At 37.6% G+C, this 12,264-nt stretch overlaps 1 protein-coding gene and 1 long non-coding RNA gene across 8 annotated transcripts in view; one reads left to right on the top strand and one right to left on the bottom strand.

Annotated features, from left to right (window-relative positions):
• The window catches only part of LOC109309001, a 17,341-nt gene extending 11,464 nt beyond the window's left edge, over positions 1–5,877 (top strand). Inside the window, exon 3 of the long non-coding RNA XR_002100763.1 lies at positions 5,451–5,877. This is a non-coding gene — a long non-coding RNA (uncharacterized LOC109309001). The remainder of the gene's footprint in view (positions 1–5,450) is intronic.
• PPP1R9A (protein phosphatase 1 regulatory subunit 9A) overlaps positions 1–12,264 on the bottom strand; it is a 238,152-nt gene that overhangs the window by 35,018 nt on the left and 190,870 nt on the right. For 5 of the 7 annotated variants that reach the window (XM_019533470.1, XM_019533487.1, XM_019533495.1 and 2 more), the window contains exons 9-12: positions 9,477–9,706; positions 7,909–8,005; positions 7,626–7,797; positions 2,775–2,813 (exon numbers count right to left, since the gene is read on the bottom strand). In XM_019533470.1, coding sequence (XP_019389015.1) covers positions 2,775–2,813; positions 7,626–7,797; positions 7,909–8,005; positions 9,477–9,706 — 538 coding nt within the window. The remainder of the gene's footprint in view (positions 1–2,774; positions 2,814–7,625; positions 7,798–7,908; positions 8,006–9,476; positions 9,707–12,264) is intronic. The other 2 variants (XM_019533524.1, XM_019533516.1) reach the window with 1 other exon arrangement.

Below are 12,264 nucleotides of genomic sequence, written 5' to 3'. Positions count from 1 at the left end.
TTAAGTTGCTCTAATAAAAGATACCAGATTCACCCAAAGAACCTTGTCTGCCTATGTCCTTAGACCAACACGGCTACAACCTATAGCCCTATGTCATAAGTAAACATTCTGAGGGACTTAACTTACATTTCAACTCAGGCATTTTCCTAGCAAGCTGATAGTTTTCTTGGTTAAACCTTGAGCACTCTCTGAGAAAGAACCTAAGTATTTGACCCACAGTAGATTACTTCACAGCTTTTTTTCAACAGATTTTCATGCTTCTTATATTAGTTACATTGCAGTAATCCTGCAAAAATGCCAAAGTTTTAAACTATTAGATGTGGGTTAAATGCTAATATCAAAGAAGACTGTCACCTCCTCATTTTTCTCTACCCTGTTTTATCAGGACAAGGGAGAAATTATGGTTACTTCATGGGGAGAGAGGAGGAGGAAGAAGGGGTAGCGTCGGAGAAGATAAACATGCTGCAGAACCACGCCGGTCCTTAAAGAAAGAATGAAGAGCTGGACTGCTTCTGTAGCTCCTAATCAAGGGACAAGATAAAATCCTGGCCTTGTTGAAGTCACTGGCAAAATTTTCATTGACCTTAAGAGAACCAGGTTTTCTCCTACAGCCTTCCAGAGGCTGTCCCACCAAAATGATGGGTATGCCATGCAACTACAGAGTTATGAGATGTTTTATGGAACATCATGCTACGGATGCATCGCATATTTATTTTGCCAGGAAGACAAAACTTTTTCAGTGAAGGAAAAACTTTCAGTGAAGCTTTCTGTTGGGGAAAAACATGTTTCATTCATATACTCACTATACAGAGGACACAGCAGAACCATACTCGTTGTTTGCCTTGTGATCCCATTGTAAATGTTCAATGGGGCAACTGCACATAGTAATGACTTGCATTGCTTAAGTCTTTCAATTCTCTTCACGAGAGAGGTTTATACACACAATACCCATTAACATTAATCCAAATAACTTATATCACTCCTTGTGTTCCCACTCCTCTTATAAGCAAATTTAAAAAGCTCTCTTAACATTTTCCAATCAAAGAGTTCGAAGGATCATGAAGTACAATAGTACTTACACTATTCTCCCATCTTGTAAATGAAATGAAAACGGACGCAATCTGAGCATGATCCTGAAAGCCCTCACAAACACAGAGCCTTATTTATTCTTTTTAAATAGATTTCCTCTTTTATGAACTATTCTAATCTATAAAAAAGCTTAAAAAATAGCTCACAAAGACATGCTCCTACTGGCCAAAGTTTGCTCCAAGAGCCCTTTTGATTAGACTTGCTTGCAAGAGGTCTAAGAATAATTTTGAATTATTTTTATATCAACACAGAAGAAAACAACTTGCTTAGTTTTCCCAGTGTTGCTCCACAGGGCACTCATGGCATTTCCAAATCTCCCCAAATCCATTATTTCTGTGAACTGCATTGCAAAATATACAAATAGTACCCAAAGAGCACTATAATTAAAATAGTTTAGGGTACTGGTCATGCAGAAATAAGGAGAAAGTGTGATTGAAGTCAACAACAACACTGAACCCTTTATATGTGAAGCCTCTGTGTACTTCTCTTAGTATGGACATATTTCATCACCCAGGCTCTGTTTGGATTTTCTTTGTAATTAATTTCTTGACAAATTATGTCCTTTGACAGATGCATACTTCTTAAGACTTTGGAGAGTTTCACACACAACAAAGGGCAATGTATAGTCCATATTATGACGTCCTAACTCATTTTTTCTTTCATTCTGATACAACTTCTATTGAAGTCACCGACAGTTTATCAATATTAGATCCTGAGGCATCGTATTAAATTACATGATGTTAAGCCTGATCACACAACGTTGACAGAAATAAGTTATATTTTCCCATCATGTCAGTTAGTGTCAAGACAAACTTATATTTTAGAGAAGAGCCACTAGCTGAGAGCGCACAATAGCTGTTATAATCTGTTAGGTTTGTATGATCCTGTAGTGATGCAAGTTAGCCAAATTATCCTAACTTTGACCCTGAATGAAGCAGGGTTAAAGTTGGAGTAGTTTTGCTATCCCTGTAACTTTACAGTCAAACAGATGCAACATCTGCAGCATAGCAGCACGTATCAGTTTCCATTGATATCACTACAATTGTTACATCTATCTATGCCAGGGGTTGTCAACCAGGGGTATGCACACCCCTGGGGGTATTTGAGAAGGTCATAGGGGGTACGCACAGGTGGGGATGGAGTGCTGCCACACACCATTCCTTGCTGCCACATAGGTGCTTCCCGCCCGGCCAGATACAAGGGATGGGGGAAGCTTACACATGGTGGTTGCCACCATTCCACATTCAGCCGCGTGCCACCCCACTCCTGCCCCCCCGGGTTCCAGCCACCAGGAGTACACTGATCCAAAAAGGTTGAAAACCCCTGTTCTATACCTTTAGTCCCTCTTAAACTTACGGCTCTATTACCAGCCAAGATAATATTAAACATGTTCCTTTTAACATAGACTGTATGTCCTAATTTTCTGATGAAGATAAGTCCCTGACAGTTTCTAGCTGAGGATTGAGTAAGCATTTGTGAAAGAACTAAAAAACTTGACTCCGATCCCATATGGACAGCCCCATTACAGGACTCTAATGCTAATGACTCATACTGTATGTGACATACTCTTGGAATAAGCATTGTAAGAACTAAAAAGAAGAGAGTGGAGCTCACCACGTAACGGTCACAAAGACTGCATAATACTCTACATATTACAGAACGCTGCTCAGGAGAAAAAAACTTACCAAAGACATTATCAGGATCTCCCCACTTTACAGCTCCTTCTGTGAACGTGCATAGGGTGAGTAGATAATGAAAATGTTACTAGACACAATGTAAGTGAATTTCTTAAAATCCTTACACAGGAATAATATTACTATGAGCAGAAAATTTCTTGGACTCTCAAGTTACCCTCGAGCATAGTTAAGAGCGTCGTTTTTGGAATTTATTGAGTGAAGAAATATAGCATTTTATTCAACATTTTATTCATTTCTTTATTTTGCAAGAGACTGTTTGGAATCTAAATACCAAACTAGGTTCTTCCTGTGTTTTCCATTATAATCAAATTAGGGTATGGAAAGTTAGTCATCTAAATCCACATACAAGCACCTAAGTAAGTGGTACAACCTTTCAAAACTGCTGCATAAGTCAAACTGATTAAGATTTTTTCAACATAGTATCTTCTCATAAAAAAATCTTGATTCACTGAAAGTGAAACAAGTTTGTGGAAACACGTACATTTTGCAAAAGCTCATTAAAAGTTTGACATAAAGCATTTCAACGTTTTCATAAGAGGACAATTCATTTTTTTCATGTTATCCTAAAAGAATTTAAAATCTTGAACTTGGAATGATATATTTCAATTTAATCAAAGCAAAACTTTTTGAGTCAAGCCAAAAGGAATAATTTTTTAGAGTTTTTAATCAGAAATCTAAACTTTTGTTCTGTTCTGGAACAGAAGAAAATTTTGAACTTACTTTTTACAAAATGGAAAATCTGTTTCTTAGCCACTTCTACTAAAATCCTATACCTCATCTCTTCAGAATACTTACTAAACTCACAGGGGTATAAATAATCAGCATTTTTGAAAATCAATCTTAGATACAATGACGGCAATTGCCTTAGATTAGATTTCAGTTCCACATCCACAGCTGTATTTAGTTGCCTATATGTGGAATCAGATATTTTCCTTTATGCAACCACTTTTAAAATGTTAGCCTTATGTGATTAATGCTGAGATATGAAATGGCAATTGCCTCAGAACAGATTTCAGCTCCACATTCACAGCTGTATTGATTCTGTAGAATAACAGTTGTAAACATTCACTTTTTGTCAGAAACATAAGCAGCTGTGACGCAGTCACAGGCAGAATGTACACTGAATATTTTTCAGGTGATGTTCTTTTTTTTTTTTTTTTTTTTACAAAATGACTTCTCTAAATCATACCACTCCTTAATCACTTTTGTCAAGAGCTCGACTAAAAACTTGACTGTATGCATTTTCTGTAATGGGGCCGTTTGGTGGATATACACTGACTTTCTTATCATCATAAGTACTTCTGTAAATTTCTGAGATTCCAAAGTAATAAATGGTAGAAAGAAGCACACCCAAGCTCTGTGCTGATTTATGGGAAGCAAATCTGCAAGGCCTGCATACCATACGGCAGAATGGTTTCAGCAGGACAATCTTTTTTTATTAGGTTAAACATAGTCATTCAAATTGATTTGTCTATAGAGCAATATTTAGTTTGTGTTCACATGTGAAACAATTGCTAGAAATATCAATATTAATGAGGTATTCGTACGTCTGACAAAATTGTTTTATTCAATGCATTTTTCTACACCAGACAGCTTTAACTAGACTTTAAATATTATTAAATATTTATATAATAAAGAGCTCATAGCCTGTGATCACAATCAGTGTCTCTCCAGACAAGGGACTGTAGAAATATACAAGTAGGCATTTTTTTCTGCCCCAAATTATTTTAATCTGATACCCCAAACCTACAATTGGCTCTACCTGGGCCAGAACTTTCTTCCTGGGAGGAACCAGCTACAGCTGCTGGGGCCTAAGAATCTAACCAGAAGCCTGGTGATTACTACCGATTTTTCTTTGGTACCATCTGAACATCTGAAAGTACCTTTATCTCAATACCACCAGAGACAACTACAGGTAACCCCTGATGTGCGATATCTAAAACCATGTTTACAGCTGGTTCTTTGGTTGCAGTGCATATCAAAACCTTAACTGACTACAGAATGTGTGATACAGCTTTAGTAAAATCAGGATTTACCTGTATAGTAAGTTTCCTAGTTCACAAATTACTTTATTTGAGATGAAACATGCAGTTCACTCAGTCTGGTAAGGTGCTCACAACCACCTGTCAGCATCAATGATGCCTGAGGGTGCTCAATTTTTTTGCAAAATCTTCTACACTGCAGTTATTAGGATTTTAAAGGCCCCTGGGAAATCAAGACCTGCCCAAGTGTTCACTCAGTTATTTTGGGCTGGAAACAATCTCTATTGATCTCTAGCCCTTCTTATTTGCTGATCTCCCATCTGAGGATTGATTCAATTATTCTTAAAATATGCATGATGCAGCTATGTCTAATTTAAATTGTCTCTAGGGCTGGGGCCCCTACCACCTTCCCTAACAGCTTGCTTAACTACTTGATTAATTTCAGTGGTGAAGTTATTATTTTTACTTGCATTGAATTCAATGCCTCATGATGCATGTTAAATCCATTTGATTTCTTGTTCTGTCATTATTAATTAATAAGTGTGATATCCCTTATGTTCTTGACAACATCTTTTTGACAGTATAAAGAAATTTCCACTTCCTTCCAGACTGTCAGGCTCATTCTTTTACCTTACATTACATCAGAGGTGCTGCTGGCAAGATAGTTCAGAAGAAACAGAAGTATGTCCAGGTTGCCGATACTTTATAAAAGCATATAGTCCAAACACGAATATGATGTGCAAACTGATTTTGGTGGGCCTGAGTCCTAACTGAGACCTTACCAGTTTGCAGGAGAAAAGAGCAATTACCTCATTTGGGACACTTCTGTTACTACGGAGTAATAGGGCACTGGGCTGTTACCTTTGTTTACTCGTAGAATTTGTCGTTCATTATAATTCTCCTATTATTCTTCTCCGATGTACTAGTTCCTAGGCGTTCCCCTCTCATTTCATGCTTTTGCATCTGACTATTTCTAATTTACCATCCCAGCCAGTTGGTGACAATTGAAATAAAAGTGCCGGAATCAGCTGCTGTAGGCAGAGGCAGAGATGCAGTGCACACTTCTGCGAGTGGAGCAGCATAGTGCACCAGGTAGGCAGGTGGGTGGGCACTGCTGCTGCCACCTGCATGTGCTCAGCCCAGCTCCTCCTGAGCGGAGGCTGGAGGAGGGGGCAGGCTGAGCTGAACACTGCATGGCACCCTGGGTGGTTGCACACATCCTCTGCCCCTAAGGCCAGCACTGAGCAGCAAACAAGTTCACCCACTGAATTCTTTTCTCAGTGCCAAGAGTGACTTAGAGTGTCCCAAGTCTGTTAGGACACTTTCTTGGCACTAAGAACAGAATTGGGGGGGATGACTTTGTCTGCCACACAGTGCCAGCCTTAGGGCATGTGTAGTTACAGAGATGCCCTACACAGACATACACACACACATAAACAGATCACAGCGGTGATCTCACCCTGCCCCATCTCATTCCAGCTGGTCTCCATTCCAGGCAGGAGTTGCTGTGCCCAGCCCAAACCCCCCCATCTTCCCCTCTCCAGCCACTGCTCAGCAGGAGCAGGGCCAGGCATGTGTGGGCAGTAGCTGTGCCTGCGTACCCACCTGCCTGGTGCACCATGACACTCCACCTCCCTGCTGGACTGAGCTCTGCACTCCTGCCTTGCGTGCCTCTGCCTGCAGCAGTACCACTGACCTGGGGGGCAGTGTCCTGGATTTCCTTAAAAATAATATGGTCACCCTAGCTATAAACCAAAACTTGTTTTTAAGTGTGAAGAAAACCACTAGACCAAACATTTAATTGGTACAATTTGCATTACAGCACTGCACAATAATCAGGTGTACGATAATAGTCTATGTTATCTCCATTTCTATTAAGGAACCATCAAGCAATGAGTTGTTTTTCAGTAGCTGAAAATCCACTGTAAATTTTTCATTAGAAAAACAAACAACAGGGAAAAGGGAAAAGGTGGATTTTTGTATATGACTTTAATAAAAACATTTTTTCCGATTAAAATCTGTCGTGTTCTGCAAATATATAAAGCACAAAACAAGACAACAGTGAGTTAAGCCCTGTGAAGTCCAATGACATCACAAACTACTTGAGATTCACTATCATGCCTAAAATGATGTTCTGACATGTCCATGCAATATGTAATATCTTCCCATTTATATATACACAGATGAACAGAGACAAAACACATATGTACACATAAAGGTGTGTATATATACACATATATACATACCTATCTGTAGGTAGATATATTTTAACCTATATACATACACTGTAAATACACACAAATAATTAGATATTCTTTGTACACACAAAAGAGATCCATTTACAATGGGTCATTTTTATGCTGCTTTTCTCATTTTGCTAAATTTGCTTCTGATTGTTCTTTGGTTGACTGATGGTTGATAATTAAGGACATAAGACACAGAAGGAAATGCTATTTTCCCCTACTTTATTGATACAATGCTGAATGAAACTTAAATATTGAAGGCATCCTATTGCAAATTATTTTGAGGTTTAATGAATCAGGCATGACTTCTGCTTAAATATTGATAGCATCCGATTGCAAATTATTTTGAGGTTTAATGAATCAGGCATGACCTCTGCTTTATTAACAGGCTGCAGTCATTTACATTCACTGCTGAATATGTATTTTACAACTATTTTGGTGCTCTGCACAGCCATTAGATGGAATACCACAAAGCATGTGCTATTAGATACAGCATTTTATTAAAATGACTGGATCACTATGATATTCATTTACTATTTACAGTAAACCCCTAAATCATAACCATGAAATTCATGATAAAAATTAATGAGTGCTTTGGGTTGGTTCAAACAAACCTTGACTTAAGCCATCCAGGCAAGACACCTGCTTTGCATCTAGGTTCTCCACTGGATCTCCTCTGGAGACTTCTCCAAAAGATGTTTGCCTTTCAAAGATGTTGTTGTTGTTGTTAACTTGGCTCCCATTTTGCTTCAGTAGCCTGAAAACTTCAGCTTCCAAGTCTCTAATCTAAGAGAAACATATACCATTATAAGCACAAATGTATCACTAAAACTGTTTTTTCCAAATTATCAAACAGAATTACCTTAGTCTTCAGGCACTTGAGCAAATATTACTCACACGAGCTTGTAACCCTTGAACCTCTGCAAGGTGCGCTTTCTCCAAATCTTCTATTTTTTTCCGTTCAGCTTCCTGACGTTTGATGAAGTCAAGTTCTCTTAGGGGCAAAAATACATTTGCTGGGATCAAAACAATCACATATTATAATAGTAAATTCTATTTACTGAAATAGTGTATGCTTTGTATTCATTTTCTTAAAATAATCCTGAGGTAAAAAGGGAGTTCCTGCTAATTAGAAGATCTTGCACCATAAAAAAATCTCTTAGGTGAGTTAGGAGTTTAAGGCAAATCCCCCAAAGAAGCTATGCAGGATCACACTAGATGAGGATTTCTACTCGCCCCTTTGCTTTGAAAATCTAAGGTCATGTATGGTCCCAATGGCACCATTCACAACAGGTGCTGTTTTCTTTTGGAGCTCTTGCAAAATTCTAGTTTGGATAATGACATTTTTACCTACCTAAAATCACAGAATCATAAAAAATTAGGGTTGGAAGGGGCCTCAGGAGATCATCTAGTCACTGCCCTCTGCTGCACTCTCTCCAATTTGTCTACACCCTTTCTGTAGGCGCGGAGGCAAACTGGACACAGTATTCCAGATGTGGCCTCACCAATGCCAAATAGTGGGGAATAATCACTTCCCTCAATCTGCTGACAACACTTTTACTAATGCAGCACAGCCTGCTTTTAGACCTATTTGCAACAAGGACACACTGTTGGCTCATATTCAGCTTATTGTCCAGCATAACTCCCAGATCCTTTTCTGCCAAGCTGCTGCTTAGCCAGTTGGTTCCCAGCATGTACTGGTGAATGGGACTGTGTTATTCTAAATGCATGACTTTGTGCTTGCCTTTATTGAACCATAAACCTATAAACTATAAATCCTTCCTAGAGTTTCAGAGGTAAAACATATTTGCTCTTTGTTGGTTTTTTTATAGCTGATTAATGCTGTTAAACAGCAGAGTTCCATTCCAGACATGCTGTGTTTCAGCAAGGGAAGAACAATCTCTATGTAAAATTCTTTGGGGAATGAGAGATTCTCTATAAATGAATGAAATAGCTTCTGTGGTTAGCTGTCAGAAGTAGGGATCAGAATGAAACATTTCAGGTGTTCATTACCTAGTTCTGCTCAACTCAAAAAGTCTTAAGTATTTAGGAGGAAGAGGAAAAGCACAGTGTGACAATGTCACACTCTGATTTGCTGTTTGATGTTGCATCAGTACACAACAACAGTGAGTCAAACTGATCCAACTTCATAAGAAATTGATCGAAGCGTTTCTAACCAAACATCAAGATGTCATGCCATGATTGCTCTAGGCTGTGTCCAACTGCATTCAGTGACTTCATAGTTTTCCAACAGTTGAGCATTACAGATTAATCTCATGTTCATCATTTTAAAAAATCCTGCTCGATGCTAATGTTTCTCAGTGACAAAAAGCCCAATGATTTTGATGTGAAAGTGAATAATGTGAAAACAGGTGTTTTACAAAGGGGTCTGTATTTCAAGAGATGCAGTAATATGTGCCCATCTAGTCTCTAATTTAATCTGTCAGCCTGTGGTAACTGCTTACTTTTGCTGAAAGTCTTTGATCAATTTCTTTGCCTTGTTATATTTCTTCTCCAAAGCCTGATACTGACTTTGAGTCTCTTTGAGGTGTTCATTCACAGTATGACACAGGGTTTGTGCCTCAATCCAGTAGCTCTCTAGTTTCATCATCCTTTCCTTATTCTCCTCAATGTTCTGTTGGAGTTGGGTCTTCTCCAGTTCCCATCTCACTTTCTCATTCTCAGCAGCCTGTAGCTGAACACAGCAAATCCACAGGCTAGTTAGTAAAAAGCTTCATTAAAGTTCAGTAATTCAGGATGATTTGAAATATTGTGAGCAGTAAATAGCTGTGTATTTCTGGTTCTAATGGTAAAATACTGTTAAGACAAACAGTAGTAAAGTATAATGAAAACATTCATTTACTATTTAACAAGGAAGAATAATGAACAAATTAATCTGAATCATTTGCCTTTGGTCTCCTGTGCAGCCTCTGTGTTCCTGTGGAATAAGTAGGTTATTTTAAAATGCTGATGTTTCACTCGTAGTGCATGCTGGTGATTTCTCTGGTATATCCATTCATGGTGAGAACATATTTTGCTCCATGAACATGAACCAATGACAGGAAACACTTATGTGACTATACACTATGAAATTACAGGTATTTATTAGCAGAAATGTAGTACCTTCAATATCCGATTTAACCACAAAGCTATTTAGAAAACAAAAAAAATAGTTAGCTTCATCTAATTTAGTTCTCCATCTTTCCAAAATTAGAACCAATTTGGTACTTTGAAATTATTGCCATATTTTCAGACCAGAATTATTTCTCAATCACAATCAACTTAATTTACAAAGCTAAATAAACAGATTAGGGGCTCAATACACTGAAGGTACATCAGCAAAACTACAATCACAATTTGGTTTGGAAGGTTTTTTGGAATTATATTGACAACATTTTTAACTTCATCTTTAATCTACTTCATAGCTGTTGAAAGGATAGAGAAATTCTGATTCTGTTATAAAATGTAATCCTGATTTATTTTTAAACTCTATTGCTGGGATCAAAGGAATCACATATTCAAACACGAAATTAAAATTTGCTTGAACAGTGTAAACTCTGTGTTAAAAAGAGAGTTCCTACTAATCATTCAATTATGAGCCATAAAAATGTCTTAGTTAAGTTAGGAATTTGAAGCTGATCCTCCACACAAGCTATGCAGGATCACACACCTGATGAGGATTTGGATATATCCCTTCTGTTTTGCAGTCTGAGGTCACGTGTGGTCCTGTAACATCATTCACAAGAGGTGCTACTTTCTTTTGGAGCACCTTCAGAACCAAACAAAATTGCAACTGCAAAACTTGGGTAATTTTCAAAGAAAAAATGCCTTCTATTTTATAAACCTCCGCCCTGTAAACTACTGCATTTCTTAGCCTTGCAGCCACCAAGCATTTAAGACCTGCTTTACTTTAAGCATGAGTAGTACCATTCATTATTTCAGGAATATTTAAATTCCTTTGTAACAGTCTCTGATACCTAGGGATGAAAAATGCCATGTATGGTTTAGCTTTTGTTGTTGGTGGTGTTATTATTATTATCATCATTATTAAAGTTATTTGTAGTTGTAAGTGCCTGCCTGGATAAGGGCCAGAAAACTCTGGCACTTGCTGATTCAAAACCACCAAATTTCTGAAAAGCAAATCATACATTTCATCTCATTTACTTATCAAGAGTAGTTAATGCACCCTGGCAAAACTGTACTGATTTTTTACATGAGGCACATACGCCGACAATAACTTGTAGCCTGAATGGGTTTGTTCACCAGTAGATTCAATACCAGTTCTATTTCAAACTTTGGGAGAAGTACCTGCCAGGAAGAAAAGGACCACAGCCTCAGTCATGTAACTGAACCTGCAAAAGTGAATGCCTATACCTCTGTAGTATCCCTATTAGGACAATGGGGCTCCTCATGGGCACAAGGGTCTGCCCATGTGGATCCAACTGCGAAGTCAAAAAGGAAGCTAGAAGAGAAAAACAAAAGAAAATGACTTCACAATGTCCTTTTAACAGATACCTGGCTGATCCAGCTGAGAAACAGGAAACAAAATCCCTTGTGGATACAGATGTTATTTAGGAAAAAAAATCTTAACTCTCTTTTAATAAAGAAAATGCTCTTCTGTCTTTCTTTACTTCCTTCTGTAATATAGCTAAACTAGGCAGGAAAGATGTTATCATAAAACTTAACATTACTCAACAGCTAGATTATCAGTTGAACTTACAAAAGGTTATCTGAGTACAAGAAAGCCAAATATATGATGAGTACCTTTACTTTTTATTAAATACAGTAAATTAACTCTAATTTCTAAGAACAAATCATGAAATAATTTTCTCCATGAACTGGAAATATTTTGCCTTTATAAAATACATTTTAAACAGCACTGCAACAACATGCAGTAGTTTGCACTGCATGGAAAATGTGATTTAATACTTTAAAATAAATTAGTAGCTAATGAAAGGAAAATTATTTAAAAAACAAACCAAAAACAACCCATTAACTCTTAAGGCAACTGCTAATCAAAAAACTTTCAAGGTGGCTACAGTTATTCAACCAAAACATTATTTCAGGAATTGTGAAAGAAAATGCACATAGTACCACCAGGCTAAAGGTATGTCATTTAGTCATTATGTTATCCTTTAACATTTATATTCAATTGAAGCTACATACATTGGCAATTTCTGTTAATAGCACTGTTTTAGATTTTGCTGAAACTTCAGATAGACAATTTATACCAAGGCAAGTTCTATCTAAGCT

The sequence above is a fragment of the Crocodylus porosus genome, unplaced genomic scaffold (assembly GCF_001723895.1).
Source record: "Crocodylus porosus isolate Cpor-Errol unplaced genomic scaffold, CroPor_comp1, whole genome shotgun sequence".
In the NCBI taxonomy this organism is placed as follows: Eukaryota; Metazoa; Chordata; order Crocodylia; family Crocodylidae; genus Crocodylus; species Crocodylus porosus.
Note: the sequence above shows the minus strand (reverse complement) of the source record. Positions and strands in the feature narration are given on the sequence as shown.